At 51.2% G+C, this 16,499-nt stretch overlaps 1 protein-coding gene across 1 annotated transcript in view; it reads left to right on the forward strand.

Annotated features, from left to right (window-relative positions):
* TRAK1 (trafficking kinesin protein 1) overlaps positions 1-16,499 on the forward strand; it is a 130,349-nt gene that overhangs the window by 78,962 nt on the left and 34,888 nt on the right. Inside the window, exons 3-7 of the mRNA XM_017540706.2 lie at positions 1,759-1,835; positions 9,750-9,866; positions 13,001-13,101; positions 13,970-14,078; positions 16,397-16,475. Of these exons, the coding sequence (XP_017396195.1) occupies positions 1,759-1,835; positions 9,750-9,866; positions 13,001-13,101; positions 13,970-14,078; positions 16,397-16,475 (483 nt within the window). The remainder of the gene's footprint in view (positions 1-1,758; positions 1,836-9,749; positions 9,867-13,000; positions 13,102-13,969; positions 14,079-16,396; positions 16,476-16,499) is intronic.

Genomic DNA, 16,499 nt, shown 5'->3' on the forward strand with positions numbered 1-16,499 from the left:
GGGGGGGGGGCCAGTTAGGGGGGTGATTAGCAGGTCATCAGGTGACAACACAAATGTAAACACAGAGGCCACCTAACTGCTACGGGCTGTTGCCTGGCGTATATAAGGTACAAGGTGCTGCAGGGGCATTGGGTGCTGGCTGGGGGCCGGGGTTTGAGCTGCGCTCTTGCAGACCATCACAGCTGTGTGTGAAAAGAAGTAACTTGGTTGGTGGCATAGGAGTCTGAAGCACTTGTGTGACCTCGAGCTGGTGGAGTATCTAGAGCAATCTGAGCTGGACTTCATCTACATCAAGTTAGATCCTGGTTTAAAGCTACGCTTACACATCTCCCTTGCTGCCCCTCCCTGGCAGCTCTGTCTGAGGCAGCATATTTCCCCGTCTTGGACAAGAAGGATCTCATGAAAGTGCTGGGTGGAGGGGTCCTGTCTGCTGGCTCTGGTGGTGCTGTCTTGGGAGGGTTTCAGATTTAGAACCAGATTTCAGGTCTCCTCCCTAAGCTAGAGAATCACTCCAGCAGATCCGATTTCTCTGAGCTAATTTGCTAGGATGATCTCCACTTGCATTTAATAAAATATTCAGAGACCTATTGAATTCCAGTTGCCGTTTGCCATTTGTAACACTGCTGAGTTTGACTTAGTAATACGCTTCAATTCCCAAATGTGTCGCACGGGCTGTCACTGAATGTGGGTCATCAGGAAAGCTTTGACTCTTAAGAGAATTATTCACTAGAGCCTTAGTTACAGAGCATTACTGAGAAGTTATTTATTTCGTCCCAAAGTGGCAGGTTTCAGAAACGTTTGCACACTGGCCATAAATCCATCCGTATTCACTCCTCCCGCCATAGAATAAAGCTTATGCCACCTTCTTGGTGTTTGTTGAACTGCAAATCAATTCCTTGTCATTGATTTAAAATAAAACAACCCTGATGTATCTTTAGCAGACAAAAGCCTTCTTTTGTTTCACAACCCATTTCTTCAATGGAAGGAGAACAAAGACACGTCCCAAAGTGCTTGTGTGCAGACTCTTAGGACCACAGTGAATTGTGCATGTGATGGAATAGCACTCCCAGTGCATGTGCATGTGTGCAGACTCTTACGACCACAGTGAATTGTGCATGTGATGGAATAGCACTCTCAGTGCATGTGCATGTGTATGTGTGTCTGGGCAATCGTGGTGGTCTTTTTAATGTATGTTTACAAAATAACAGGCTAGTTTTCATGGTATGGAGCTGGTTGCATCACCTTAGAATGTAGGCCACTTGGGGAGGAGGGGCTGCGCCATTATGAAATGACCAGTTTAGGACTATTGTTGAACAATTATGCCAACAGCTGCTTTCCGAAGGATCCCGCTCCGTTCCTGTGGCCGGGTCTGTGTGGTCAGCGGAGTCCAGGTCGTTCTGCTCATTCACACATGGGTGGCTGTGCTGGGCCCCGCCCCTCAGTCCAGTTTGCTGAGTATCTGTGAGGCCGGACCTCCTTCCCCTGCATCGCCTCGCCCTCAGCACCTGCTCACACACACAGACAGAGCATGTGAAGGTTTCTCAGGGCTTGCACATCCCCTTCCTGCAGACTCACCCTGCAGTCACTGGAACTGGGAATGGGGTCTGGTGGTGTGCCTACCGTGCAGGTTCAACGCGGCAGAGCCGGCGCCCCTCCGTGCCTGACACGCAGCGACGCTAGGGGCTCTTTTTTACGTGAGCTGTTTGTTTGGCAGGTTTGTGACATCGGGAGTCTCATTGTTGCTTTTATTTCTTACAGTTTTATGTGCTGAAAGAGTTGGCCAGATGACTAAGACATATAATGACATAGATGCTGTCACTCGGCTTCTTGAGGAGGTAAGTGCTCCAGCGGACGGCAAGAGTTGTTTATAAGGTCCTGATTTCCATGGATACTGGTTAACCGTGCCTTACTGCCTGCTTCAGTCAGGAATCTCGGAGAGTGGGCTCTTCCGGGCTGCCATTTAATGGCTTTACCTTTTGAACTGGTAGCTGTGTCGGCCGGTACAGCGTAATTTTGTGCAGGTATTTTATGTGTTTAAAGGAATATACGAATGACACCAAATATGCTGCGTTTAAATACTTGGTAGAATATCCAGTTGTAAGTATAAAAAAAATCCTGGAACATTGATATATTTTAAGGGTATCCAAAAATGTCAGAAAAACACATCATCATCCGTGTCTTCCTAATGTATTTTAAGTTTTTACGTAGGTTAGTGGAATATTATGCAGTGTCAGCATGGAAGTAAGCAAAATAAGCATGGCAAGAAACATTTAAGAAAGTTGCTTAAGATTGGGTGAGCTGCCTGCATTTTAGAGTCTGTGGTTTTCTGAATCTCTTCTGATATTCTACTGCAAGTTGAGAATTCAGTGCTGTGAAGGCCTCTAGACACAGCCGAGTATGGTGTGTGTATCTGCGTGCCGGGGACAGGCCGGGGACAGGCCGGAGCATGGTGGGTTCTTAGTGTTTATGGAATATGTGCCCATCATTAATACTCCACCCGTCCCCTGAATCAGGCCTTAAAGGGACAGATGCTGTCTAGACCCTTGCTCCTCCTCTAGACTCTGGAATGACTTTGGGGTGTGTGACTGTGATGTGGCGGACACAGAAATCATTGTTACTGTTTTCAGCCAGTGGGAGGTCAGAGTTGAAGCTCAGACAGAAACTGGGTCACACTGTTTTTCCCAGAGGTTTTATTTTTTTGAGACAGAGTCTCACTTTGTTGCCCAGACTGGAGTGCAGTGGCGAGATCTCGGCTCACCGCAACCTCAGCCTCCAGGGTTCAAGCGATTCTTCTGCCTGAGCCACCCGAGTAGCTGGGACTATAGGTGTGTGCCCCCACGCCCGGCTAATTTTTATATTTTTAGTAGAGACAGAGTATCCCCATGTTGGCCAGGCCAGTCTCGATCTCTTGACCTCGTGATCTGCCTGCTTCGGAAGGTTTCTTTGGGGTGTGTGGCATTCTCTCACCGTTTTTATGTCTCTCTCTCCCCATGTTTCTGCCTCTGCACATCAGCTTTCTCATCCTGGTCCTGCAATCCATTCCTGTTCGGTCCTCTGAAGTAGGGAGGTCACAGACTCATCAGAAACGATGTCAGGGTGTTTGGCCGTGTGACGGTGTCAGGGTGGTATTTGGGGCACCGGACTTCAGCCTTCAGCGCCGCTCCCGTAGTGGCCATCTTTGGTGTCAGCCACGCGGCAGGCTGCCCTAATTGGCACCGCTGACTTTGACAGTGGTTTATTGCTGGCCCCTGGCTACGGCGTCCGTTTCCCCCAGCAGTGCCCTCCAGAGCTTGCAAAGTGCTTCTGGTGCCCACTCATCACCCCTCGTTCAAGTCATCGAGTCTTCTGAGAGGGGTTCCAAACCCGTGCCTTTGTTGTCATTCCAAGGCCACCCCTCAAGCTCTTGGGGCCTCGGCAGTGAGGTCTTCCGTTCTCTCTGCTCCAGTCTTCCTTGCAGCTGCCCCGTCCGAGCCCTCTGTGATCCCCTCAGCCTCTCTCTGAGGTCCTCGCGGTCCTGAACCCTCCTCTTCCCCCTGCCGTCTCTGGGGACGTGGCCCCTGCTCCCCCCGCCCGGCCCTCTCTGCCGTTTCACTGCCTCGGTTTCTTCCTGCTTCTCAGTCTTGCGCTGCAGGGCCCACCAGGGACCTTTGAAGCCGACCCCAACCCCCTCCCCAGCCAGCTGCGCCCTTGCCGACCCCAGGTGTAGGAGTCACCCCCAGTCTCGTTTGTTCTGTGCATCCAGCTGGATGAATATTTATTTTTTATTTTTTGTAGAGATGGGATCTCCCTGTATTGCCAAGGCTGATCTTAAACTCTGAGGCTCAGTCTTCCCGGCCTGGTGCAGGGCCTCACGCCTGTGAACCCCAGCACTTTGGGAGGCCAAGACAGGTGGATCACTTGAGCACAGGAGTTTGAGACCAGCCTTACCAGCATGGCCAAACCCTGTGTCTACAAAAAATATAAAAATTAGCCAGGTATGGTGATGTGTGCCTGTAATCCCAGCTGCTGGGGAGGCTAAGGTGGGAGGATCGCCTGGGCTCGGGAGGTGGAGGTTGCGGTGACCCGAGACCGCGCCACTGCACTCCTCCTGGGCACCAGAGCGAGACTCTGTCTCAAAAAAGCAAACCAAAAATTAGAACCACACTGCAGCAGCACGGTCACTGTTTATTTGAATCTTGCTCTCACCTTGGCCTCCCAGAGTGCCGGGGTCACAGGCGTGAGCTGCTGCACCCAGCCTGTTTCATGTTTAAAGCCTGATCATGGCAACAGTCTGTTTGTGTCTGTGTGTTCCGTGTGTAATGCCATTCTGTCCCTGTTCCGATAAGACTCACACCTGAGTCACTGCCTTCCCTGGAACTAGGCGGTGTCCCGGTTAAAGTCCCACTGTCCCAGTCCTGCGGCAGCTGTGCTGTGCCGCGCCTTTCCTGGGCTTCGGCCGTTTCTTCTGTTCTCGTGCTGTGGTTTGCATGGCCGCCACCGGCAGGCAGGCAGGTGCCGGGGGATTTCCTCAGGACGCAAAGCACAGCCCTCCGCCGGCCGGGAGTCTGCCCTGGCTCTAAGGTGAGGAGGATGCTGAGGTTCGCCTGGGCTGCCTGGGGTGCACCTCTGGGCAAAGCCTGCCTCCTCCTCAGTTAGAGAGGGGATTCCACTGGCCCCTTAGTCACGCTTTTTACCTGGAACTTGGTGAATGGGATGAGTCAGTTGCTAAGCGTAGGCGGCAGGCTGTTGGAATCTCTAGTGGGTGTGCCAGTCAGCGCAGGAGTTCATTGGTGAAAAGGGGCTGAGCCTCGAGTTACGGTCTTTTTAAGTCTGTGCTTTTAAAGCTCAGTGAGGAGAGGGAGCCCGCAGTTAGAAGGAGCCCTAGCTTGCCTCATTTCCTGGGGAATAAAGGAACTAGTAGTTCCAAGGGCCTCAGTTACTTGTTTGTGGGCTCTTTTTCTCGTTGTAGTTTAGTCCGGTGGCCGTCCTCTAGCTGTTTTCTTGTTTTATCATCTCTTCTTTTTTTTTGTAAAGATGGGTCTCACCATGTTGCCCAGGCTGGCCTCAAACTCCTGATTCTCCCACTGTGGGCTCCCAGAGGGCTGGGATTACAGACATGCGTTGCCACATCTGGCCTGCTTTCTTGTGTTTAGAAGTAAACACTTACCATATTTTGGCTAGAGAAATGGGAGGTTTTTTTCATTCTTGTAATTCCCAAAACCTGCAATGCAATAAAATAAGTAAATGGAAAAAAAAAAGAAAGGAAAAAAAAGAAAAACCCAACCAGCCTGTTGCCTTCGTAAAATTAAAGAGAAAAAACTAGAGACACTACAATAACGTTTTTGTTTAAATTTTCATTTCATCTATAAATATTTTTCATCGAACTTCTCTTTATGTTTAATTTCTGTGCGTACAGAGTAGGTGAATGTATTTATGGGGTACGTGAGATACTTTGATAAAGGCAGATGATGCCTAATAATCACATCAGGGTAAACGGGGTATCAGGCTGAGCACTGTGGCTCACACCTGTAATCCAAATACTTTGGGAGCCTGAGGTGGGAGACTGCTTGAGGCCAGGGGTTTGAGACCAGCCTGGGTAACAGAGTGAGACCCTGTCTCTACAGAAATCTAGACTCTGTAACTGAGCCAGAGGCAAGCTTTGCCCAAAGGTGCATTCCAAAAGTTACATAGGCGTGGTGGCGCATGCCTGTGGTCCCAGCTACTCAGCAGGCCGAAGCAGGAGGGTTGCCGGAGCCCAGGAGCATGCGGCTGTGGTGAGCTGTGACTGCACCACCCCACTCAGGCGCAGGCCACAGAGCGAGACCTGTCTCAGAAAAAGAAGGTGGAGGCAGGGAGAAAGACAAGGGTGCCATCATCTCAAGCGTTTGTCATTCCTTTGTGTCATAACCGTTCCAATCACACTTTTAGTTATTTTTAATGTGGAATAAATTCCTGTTACCTGTAACCACCCTGTTATGCTGTCAGATACCAGGTCTCATTTGAACTGTTTTTTTTATACCCATTTGCTATGACTTCTTGCTTTTTCTTATGGCAGAGAGTATTCTTTAAAATTAAAGATCACATTTCTGGTATCGACCAGGGAAGTGTTTGTCTTTATGGGGCAAGAAGAGGCGAGGCAGCTCTCAGGTGAAGGGTTTGAGGTGTGACCGGCAGACAGAGGACTTCATTGTTGAGCTCACCGCCCGAACTGTTTCTCTTCCCCGTCCTGTCTCCCAGTTCCTGTTGGTTTCTGGCCTTTTGTGAGCCTTCCGCATCCTTCAGGCACGCTGGCATTCTTTGCCTTGCCTGACGCAACTTCATATTATACTTTGTGCTTCATTTGTTTACACTGAAATGTGCATGCAGGATGTGGTAAAGTCCAGGTGGGTGCGGCGGCTCACGCCTGTAATCCCAGCGCTTCGGGAGGCTGCGATGGGTGGATTACTTGAGGTCAGGAGTTCGATACCAGCCTGGCCAACATGGTGAAACCCCATCTTTACCAAAAATACAGAAATTAGCTGGGTGAGGTGGCGTGTGCCTGTAATCCCAGCTACTCAGGAGACTGAGGCAGAGGAATCACTAGAACCCAGGTAGCAGAGGTTGCAGTGAGCCAAGATCATACCACTGCACTCCAGCCTGGCAACAGAGCGAGACTCCATATAAAAATATACATGTGTGTGCGTATACATGGCCAAGGCATGCAAAGTATCAGTGCTTGTTGGAACTTGGCAGCCTGAGTGCCTGAAGGCAATGCAGAACAGGTAGTGAGGTGGTGAACTGAGGAGCACTGACGAAGCGCCTGCCGAGTGTTCTACACGAGACATTTGGTAGACCCGAGTTAGATTTATGGAGACCACACTTCCAAGGGGAAGCGAACATTGGTATTGCAGTTTTAACCAAATCCAGCTGAAAGCATGTGGGCTGGGTGCTGGTCTTGAGTGAGCCCCTGGAGACTTTAATTCTGTGCAGTCTCCCTCACACGAGTCTTTGAACCCTTTCCTGTAGGTGCCTAATGAGCACAACTGTTCAGTCTGAGACATGGCCAAGGGCTATGAGATAAGGGACCTTTCTTTCAATTTTGTATCTTGAGATGGGGTTTCCTCTGTTGCTCAGGCTGGTCTTGAGCCCCTGTGCTCAGGAGACCCTCCAGCCTTGGCCTTCCAAAGTGCTGGGATTGCAGGCATGAGCCACTGCCCCCGGCCAAGGGAACTTCTTAGTAGACACTGTGACCAGCGTGGATAAATGTGCAGGAATGAGCATCTCGGTTGATTGAGAAGACTCATGGGCCCTCTCCACATGTACTGTTTCCAGAAAGGAAGCGTCACGATGAGGAGGCACAGGTGTGGGAATGAGTTGGGGAATTTGTAGCTCTTTTTTTTTTTTTTTTTTTTTTTTGAGACAGAGCCTTCCTCTCTTACCCAGGGTGGAGTACAGTGGGGTGATGTCGGCTCACCGCTCGCTCTGACTCCTGGGTTCAAGCGATTCTCTGACCTCAGCCTCCCGAGTCTCTGGGGTTACTGGCCCCCACCACCCCACCTAGCTAATTTTTGTATTTGTAGTAGAGATGGGGTTTTTGCCATGTTAGCCAGGTTGGTCTCCACCTCCTGACCTCAAGTGATCCCAAAGTGTTGGGATTACAGGCGTGAGCCGCTGCACCCGGCTCATTTTTGATAACTGTGATACCTGGCTGGCTTCTGGGACTGTGGTGACAGCAGTGCCATTTTGGGGACTCTGGAGGGCCTGGAGGAGCGAGGCCGCCGCCCTGTGAGAGGGAGCCGAGGTGCAGTTGAATCCAGTCTTAGACCTCAAGTGCGATGCTCATCTTCAGTGGAATTCGTGGGCTTTGCAAAGGGAGATGTGGTGCGATTGCATGGAAAAATTTGGTGGATATCTAAGAAGTTAGGAATAAAAGTTGATTATTCTACTTATTCTAAAAGTCAATGAGTCATAAGGCTAGAAGAGTTTTTCTAGAATATCTCAGCTAGCCTGCCCCTTCACCTCCCTTTAACAGCTGAGGGAACCGCATTCACATAGAGAACCCATGGTCTCCCAGTGTGCGGTAGGCTGGTTCATCTGGAGCAGCGGAACCTGTGACCAGTACCTGCTGTAAGAAGCACAGCTTATGTTGTGACCCAGTACTCACATAGGCAAATACGTGACGAGACAACAGTTTAAACATGAAGTAATACTCTTATTACATGTGATGCACTTTGGTGTTTTCCGTTCTGTGCCACTGTATTTAAATTAAAACAAAAGGTTGGTTGCTGTCACTAAAATGGTCTCTCAACCCACTAATGGGTTTGAAACCCGTGTTCTGAAAAATGAATCTGTTGGCTGAAGGCAGCAGCTTCTGCTTGTAATCCCAGCACTTTGGGAGCCAAAGGAAGGTGAATCACTTAAGGTCAGGATTTGAGACCAGTCTGGCCAATGTGGTGAAACCTTGTCTCTACTAAAAATACAAAAATTAGCTGGGCATGGGTGGTGCGCACCTGTAATCCCAGCTACTGAAGAGGTCGTGGCAGGAGAATCGCTTGAACCTGAGAGGCAGGGATTGCAGTGAGCCAAGATCGTGCCAAGTACTCCTGCCTGGGCAGCAGAGTGAGACTCCGTCTCAAAAATAAAAAAGAAGAATCTGTAGCGTGCCTGATCCTGTGAGGCAGAAGCCCTTTGCCTGGGACCGTGTGGGAAGTTAATAGCAGGTGCCGGGTCAGAGCCCAGGACCCCTCCCCAGCAATTTTCCTGCCCCAGAGAACACGTTCCATTCTTTCTTTCAAACCAGATGAACAGAGTCGTTGGCGGAGACTTCTAAAATGATTTCGTTTTTCTGACTTCTCCTCCCTTTGCCAACACCCAAGTTGAATCAGACAGTGGTAGCAAATCACCAAGTCTGCATTTGCTCATGGCACCTGTGCACTATCCAGGACGTCTTTCTTCCCACAGAGGCTGTCCTGCCTTTACACGCCACTCCCACTTTTCCTCTGTGTTTTTGTGTGTGTGTGTTTGGTTTTTTTTTTTTTTTTTTTTGAGATAGAGTCTCGCCCTGTCTAACTCATGCCATCAGCTGAGCTAACAGAAAATTCTGTGCCTTAAGCATGTTTTTGTCTGTGAAGTATGGCCATGTTATGCCTAATAGCTCCATTTCGGAAGTTGTTTGTTTCTTAATGAAGCTTGAGTAGCCTTTTCTAAGTAAAAAACAAAACGAAACAAAAAAGCACGTCATTGTTTTACAGAGTAACTTTAAACATTTTTGTTTCACCTGAGGCAAAAACAAGAAACTCAATGCATTCCAGCCTAATGTGTGCTAGACAGGCTGCCTCCCTGGGTCAGCTCTTGGCTTCATTGTAAGAGCATTTAGAATTTCTATATTCATTCATTCATTCACTTAACAAACAGCTTAACAAACAGCTAGGGCTAGCAAATAGCCCTAGCAATACAATAGCCCACCCAACTATCCCATGATTGCACAGTCACAAAGCAGTTGCATATAACTGTTTTGAGAAGCGTGTTTTTCTTTTGTGTAGGAACAAAGCCTTTCTCATTACATTTTCAGGCCTCCCTTCTACTGCCTGCCGTCCGTGCAGCTCTCACACGCGATGCGGGCAGGGGTTGCACCTGTTTTAACAGGCATCAGATGCCAGCACGGATGCGAATGATTAATTCCCCTGTTGTTCCTAGATGCCCTTGTTTTCCTCACTTGGCGCAGAGCACCGCTGGCTCCTTCAGGAAACACAGGTCTTTTGAACCCCTGTTCTCCCTCTTTCCTTCCGCAGAAAGAGCGGGATTTGGAATTGGCCGCCCGCATCGGCCAGTCGTTGTTGAAGAAGAACAAGACCCTCACGGAGAGGAACGAGCTGCTGGAGGAGCAGGTGGAACACGTCAGGGAGGAGGTGAGAGCGGCAGCCGAGGCTTGCGGAGGGCCCGGGGGCCGTGGGCACGGCTGAAGGAGAAGGCCGAACGGGGTCCTGGTTGGAAGGTCCCTCCCGGGGGCACCACCACGGCCGGAGCCCAGAACCGTCTGCTCCGAGATGGGCAGCTGGGGCCTGAAAGCCGCCTCCCTGCAGCTCCCGCCCTGCCAGTGCCTCCTGTCTGTCTCCGGCAGTGAGGATGGGTGGATCGGGCAGGCACGGCCCTCACTCAGTCGCACGCCTGTGTGCCGTGGTGGGTCAGCCACAGTCCTTGCCCTCGGAGAGTCCAGGCTGGTCCAGGCGCCCCACGTGTGTCAGAAGGGCATCCGGGCAGCCACCCCAACAAGCAGGGCTTCCCGAGTCGGGCTGGGCGTGCGCAGCTGGAGAGGAGCCCTGTGAGGACGTCAGCTCTGCACACAGAGGAAAGCGGAGACTCACGTCATCGTGACAGTGTAATTTTGTACTGTAAAGCAAAACAAAACAACAAGGCCTATTGCTTTCATGACAGAGCCCTCTTATTTCCATGACGTGAGTCTTGGCTGGCGGATATGAGAGGTGAGAGGAAGGGTATGCAACTTTTGGCCCAGCTTAGGGTGCCTCGGCTTAGGAGGAGTGATCCTGGTTTTCTGGAAGGGACGTGGTGTGCACGGAGGGGGCAGCTGTGGGGTCGGGGGGATGGCTGGAGCAAAGATAAGAGGCTTAGAGCCCTGCCCTCCTTAGGAGTTTCCTTTCTGTCACCCTGTTCTTTTAACAGTGAATTTTAACTGTGAGAACTCTCCTCCTTGTTTCTTTTCCTCACTTTTCTTTTCTTCTTTTTGAGGCAAGGGCTCACTCTGTCCCCCAGGCTGGAGTGCAGTGGTAAGATCACAGCTCACTGTAGCCCCCACCTCCTGGATTCAAGTGATCCTCCCACCTCAGCCTCCTGAGTAGCTGGGACCACAGACACGTGCCACCACGCCCGGCTAATTCTCGTGTTTTTTTGTAGAGAAGGGTTTCACCATGTTGCCCAGGCTGGTCTCAAACTCCTGGGCTCAGTCTCCCAGAGGGCTGGGATTACAGGCGTGAGCCCCTGTGCCTGGCCTCTTCTCCCTTGTTTTCTATCAGAATCTTCCTTAGTGGGAGTGGATGCTCTGGTACCTAAGATGCCTTCAAACTTCTTTCTTGTTAAAGCTATTCCCAGTACATTGTTGTCTGGGTTTAACAATAGTTTTAATATGATGAAGCATAGTTGCTACCGTATAGAAAAGTTTTAATCCTAGCTTTTCTTTAAAATACAATAAGGGAGAATGCTGTTGTATTTTAAGAGAAATAAAGTGATTCCTGCATTCCCTGTCCCCAGCGTCATGACCTGGATTCCCTCTCATGTGACTGATGGGAAAGCTTGCTGGGTCAGGCTGGCCCCCTCCCGGCCACTTCAGAGCAGAGAGACCTGCCACCCAGTAGCCCACAAATGGTCACCTGTCGGCTTGTTCACTTTGCTGTCCTTGCTTGGGACAGGCCTCACTTGCACAGAGGATGCAACTCTCTGGGAGTGGAAATGCCTTTTCCCCTTGGAAAAGCTTCGAATTTGAAAGCTATTACATCTTTCCCGTTGGCGTATTATTCAATTATCAGTCTCGGTGTCGAAGCTAAACCCTTTATGCACATAAAATTGTCTTCTCCATGGAAGACATCGTAATTCACTGTGTTATGTAGAAAAGTTGCAATAAACCACAGACCCTAGGTCAAATGACAAACGAGAAAATTAGAACATAATTGCGGTTCTTTTTCTAGCACTGGTTCCCTGTTCATCAGCACTGCAGAGTGAAAGGGCAAATGAAACACTTTACAGTAGAACTGTATTTGAAAACCTTAAGTACAAATCGGGGTGGTCTGCAAAGCCACCTCAGCAGGAGTCGGTGTGGCCTTCCCTGATGGTTGCCTCCGTTCTTCCTGTGTCTGAAATTCTTATCCAGTGAGCAGCGAACACAGAACGAGGTCTGGCCAGGCATGGCCAGAAGCCTTATGAGGGTGCATCACAGAGTGGGCTGTGCAGTCGTCCGAGCATGAGAGCCAGGTCGGCAAGCTGCCTGTGCTGGCCCAGGCAGACCTGGCATCGCCAGGATCCTGTTTGGAGCTGGGATTTGGTTCTGGCAGCAGTGAATGAATGGCCTCCTCCTTCATAACGTGACCCATCTTTCTGGCCACTTGCCCAGCTGGTCATCTGGCTGCATCCAAAGCCCCTGGTAGTCTCATCCCCCACAAGCGTCATTCCTTTTTTGAGACAGAGTCTCGCTCTGTCACCCAGGCTGGAGTGCGATGGCGCGATCTCGGCTCACTGCAACCTCTGCCTCCTGGGTTCAAGTGATTCTCCTGCCTCAGCCTCCCGACTAGCTGGGATTACAGGCTTGTGACACCATGCCTGGCTAAATTTTTTTTTTTTTTTTTTGAGATGGAGTTTTGCTTTTGTCGCCCAGGTTGGAGTGCAATGGCGCAATCTCGGCTCACGGCAACTTCCACCTCCTGGGTTTAAGTGATTCTTCTGCCTCAGCCTCCTGAGTAGCTGGATTACAGACATGTCTACCACTCCCGACTAATTTTGTATTTTAGTAGAGACGGGGTTTCTCCTGTTGGTCAGGCTGCTGTCAAACTCCCGACCTCAAATGATCCACCTGCCTCAGCCTCCCAAAGTGCTGGTATTACATGCATGAGCCACCACACCAGGCCTAATTTTGTATTTTTTGTAGAGTTGGGGTTTCACCATGTTGGTCAAGATGCTCTAGAACTCCTGACCTCAGATGATCCACCCGACACCTCAGCCTCCCGAAATGCTGGTATTACAGGCATGAACCACGGCACCCGGCCACCAAGCGTCATTCTAGTCCCCTCTCTGCTGTTCCTTGTACCAAAGTAAAAATTACAAATTCAGACAGTTTTTTGCCAAAAAGTAATTGTGTTTCCTTTAAATAGATCAAATGAAAGCCTATTGTTTTGAGCAGCACAAAATCAGTTTAAATGCTTTTACTTTCAATGGTGAATTTTAAGAAAATACTGTCACCAAGTGGTAAGTGTTGGAAGGTGGGTTGGGATGGCATTACCTTTGGGAAGCAAATGACACCCTGGCTCTGCCTGTGCAGGTGTCTCAGCTCCGGCATGAGCTGTCCATGAAGGATGAGCTGCTTCAGTTCTACACCAGCGCAGCAGAGGAGAGTGAGCCCGAGTCTGTTTGCTCAACCCCGTAAGTCACCAGAGGGCTGTGTTTCCAGAGGCCAGAGCACAGGCTGACCGCTGTTACGTCCTTAGGGTCACCTAGACAGGGTCACCTTCATCAGCAGTGGGGGTCACCTGCGCCCAGCCTTCTCTGGGCCAAACGTCTCCAAGGGCCTCAAACAGATTCATGTTACTGTTTTAGTGGGACCAAGTGGACAGGTTTTTATTTTTCCTTTTCCTGGGTCTTATTGCTTATTTGTCAATTTAGATCGATGTGCCCTGGAACATTAGTGGACCATGGGTTAGGCTCTGCTGTTGGAGGGAATTCAGGGTTCTGGAGCCAGAGGTGCTGGGGCACGTCCTTGGGACAGAAGGTGTGGCATCTTCTCTGAGTCCGCAGAGCCTTGTGTCGGGAGCGTGAACTCTAGCGCCCAGCAGGCTGCGGCACATCTTGGCTCTGGGCCTCACTAGCTGCATGCTGTGGGCTAGATTACTCAATCTCTGTGACTTGAGTTTTCATCTGTAAAATGGAGATAGCAGTAGAACTTAGGTCACAGTTTAAGCATTAATTGAGTTGAAACATACAGAGTACTTAAAAGAGTTCTTGGCACATACAAATGCATTATGAGTATCAAATAAACTCCCAGACATCCTGGAATTGTGTAGGCTTTAAACAGAGTTGGTGGCCCTGAGTTCCGAGGTGACGTGGCAGGTTGTGGGTACAGGGTTGAGCTGTGGGTCTGAATCGGTGCACCGGGTGCTGTCTTCCTGGGGGTGGGAGAGTAGTCTGGTGGGTCCCTGCCCTTCTGCACGCCCCTCCTTGTGTCTGTACGTGGTTTCCCAGGTGCTGGGGGGAAGCGTGTCTCCCCGGATCGTGATTGTACTTTCTCCCCCAGGTTAAAGAGGAATGAGTCGTCCTCCTCAGTCCAGAATTACTTTCATTTGGATTCTCTTCAAAAGAAGCTGAAAGACCTTGAAGAGGAGAATGTTGTACTTCGATCCGAGGTGACGTGCACTCCCTGCTCTTGCCCCTGCTGGAAGGGAGGTGGCCCCATTTGCCTTATCTGGCGAGGTCAGCCAGGGTTAAGTGCCCTCCTCAGAGGTGGCAGTCTGTGAAGAGCTGTGCCAGACGCTCAGCAGACGTGCCTCCACTATGCTCCGGGCACTGCCTTCCAGCCCAGCACATGCCTCCCTGGCTGCTGAATGACACAGCGAGGGGACTGGGAAGACTGGACACCCCTCCTTCACCGTCGGCCCTGTGGCGAGGTCTCCCCGGTGTGCTCCAGCTCTGACCACAGCACCTGCGGAGAAGCCCAGCCTTGCTTTCATGCTGCCACAGAGCAGATGCTCACAGCCAGATTTCTTTTTTTTCTTTTCTGTTTTTTTTTTTTTTTTCTTTTTTTCTGAGACAGAGTCTCACTATGTCACCCAGGCTGGAGTGCAGTGGTGCAACCTCAGCCCGCTGTAATCTCTGCCCCCGGGGCTCAAGCAATTCTCCTGTCTCAGCCTCCCAAGTAGCTGGGATTCTAGGCATGCGCCACACGCCCAGCTAATTTTTGTATTTTTAGTAGAGACGGGGTTTCACCGTATTAGTCAGGCTGGTCTCGAACTCCTGACCGTAGGTGATCCACCCACCTCAGCCTCACAAAGTGCTGGGATTACAGGTGTGAGCCATTGTGCCTGGTAGAGCCGTATTTCTTAACTCAAAAAGCCTGAGCCGAGGTGACTGGGGACCCGTGCTGTTACTTTCGTTGCCAAGGGATTGTGCCCGGGCTTTTGCCCGCCTTGTTTTTTTAGTCTTCACAACAGGGCTGAAAGCTCCTTACTCTGATTCTCATTGGAACAGTGGGCCCCAGGCTGCTAGGTGTTTTGATAACCCAAGGTCATTCAAGTGAGTAAATGACAAAGCTACGATTTGCAAGTCTGTGACTCTAAGCCCCTGTTTTCTGCCTCCACCCACTGCACCCTCTAGAAACACCAATGTGTGCAGATTTAGTACCATCTGTCTTAATCAGTGGTGACTTTCTGTCCTCTGGCCAAAGTACAGCCTGTTTATCAGGCCTGTGTCAGGTGGGAGCTGTGTGCCCACCTAGGCTGGCCCTGGGCTCCTGGGAGCCCCTCAAATAGTCCAGACTGACTGTCGAACTTGCCCACACCTTGGTAAGATCTTCACGCCCCACCTGAGCAAGATGCTCTTCTGCACACCCTGTTCTCTTGGACCTCACCTCTTCCAGCCCCTTGTTCACTGATGGGTCACGTAAACCCAGACTGACCAAGAAGGCTGCCCAGGTTTCCTCTGCCAGCCAGTAGCCAAGCAAGGCAGCAGCCCCCTGCTCCCCATTCCCAGTCCAGTGCCACCTCTTCCAGCACCTGACGCAGGTAAATGCTCCAGCCCCAGGTGCCCAGGAACTCAGCCCTGTCAGAGTCTTCACCCAAAGCCAGCTGAGGGAATCCGATCCCAGCTACAGACTCCTGCTACCCCACCTCCGCTCCGAGTGTAATGTCTTTCTGGAGCCAGGACCCAGGGCTCAGACACTTCTGTCTAACTGGGGCCCTCACTCCCCCTCTTCCTTCTTCCCCTCTCTCTCTTTCTTTTTTTGAGATGGGGTCTCGCTCTGTGACCCACGCTGGAGTGCAGTGGCATGATCTTGGCTCACTGCATCGTCCTCTGCCTCCTGGGTTCAAGCAGTTCTCCCTCCTCGGCCTCCCGAAGTGCTGGGATTCTAGGTGTGAGCCACTGTGCCTGGCCTTCAGATGTCTGTCATCCCACGCTTTTCAGCCAGGGCAAGTTGTCCAGAGTCCTGGGACGGTTCTTGTGCCTCTGCATCGTCATGCTTTTGTGTTGAGCCTTGTTCACAGCAGGTTTAAGTGCAACCCAGAACCTCAGGGTTCGGTGCCTGGCACATAGCAGGTGTTTGCCATTCCTACGTGGTTATCCTTAGGGTGCCTGCTGTGGGCAGGGTAGTGTCCCAGGCACTGTGAGGGCCACAGAGCATCCACATTTATGAGCCGGGACAGCCACAAATGGACAGACAGGAACAGATGCCAGGATAGGATGGTGAAGCCGCAGAGCGCCTGTGCCCGCGGCTCTGCGCGGCACCCTCTGGCGGTACACGGTTCTCGGCGTGAGCGCGCACGGCCCTTAACTAGGCGGGGACTCGGATGGACTTTGTGTATCTGAGGCTGCAACGGGGACACGTGGGGGCTGCAGAGGGCAGCTGCCCGCCCAGACCCAGGTTAGCCCTGGCTTTACGCCTCGGCCCGTGTCTGCCCCACCTGGCCAGGTGAGAACGCGCGGCGTCTGACCTGGCTCTCGTCCGCAGGCCTGCCAGCTGAAGACGGAGACCATCACCTACGAGGAGAAGGAGCAGCAGCTGGTCAACGACTGCGTGAAGGAGCTGAGTGCGTCCCGCCCCGCCCCGCCCC

This window comes from Cebus imitator, unplaced genomic scaffold (assembly GCF_001604975.1).
Source record: "Cebus imitator isolate Cc_AM_T3 unplaced genomic scaffold, Cebus_imitator-1.0 Scaffold129, whole genome shotgun sequence".
Taxonomy (NCBI): Eukaryota; Metazoa; Chordata; class Mammalia; order Primates; family Cebidae; genus Cebus; species Cebus imitator.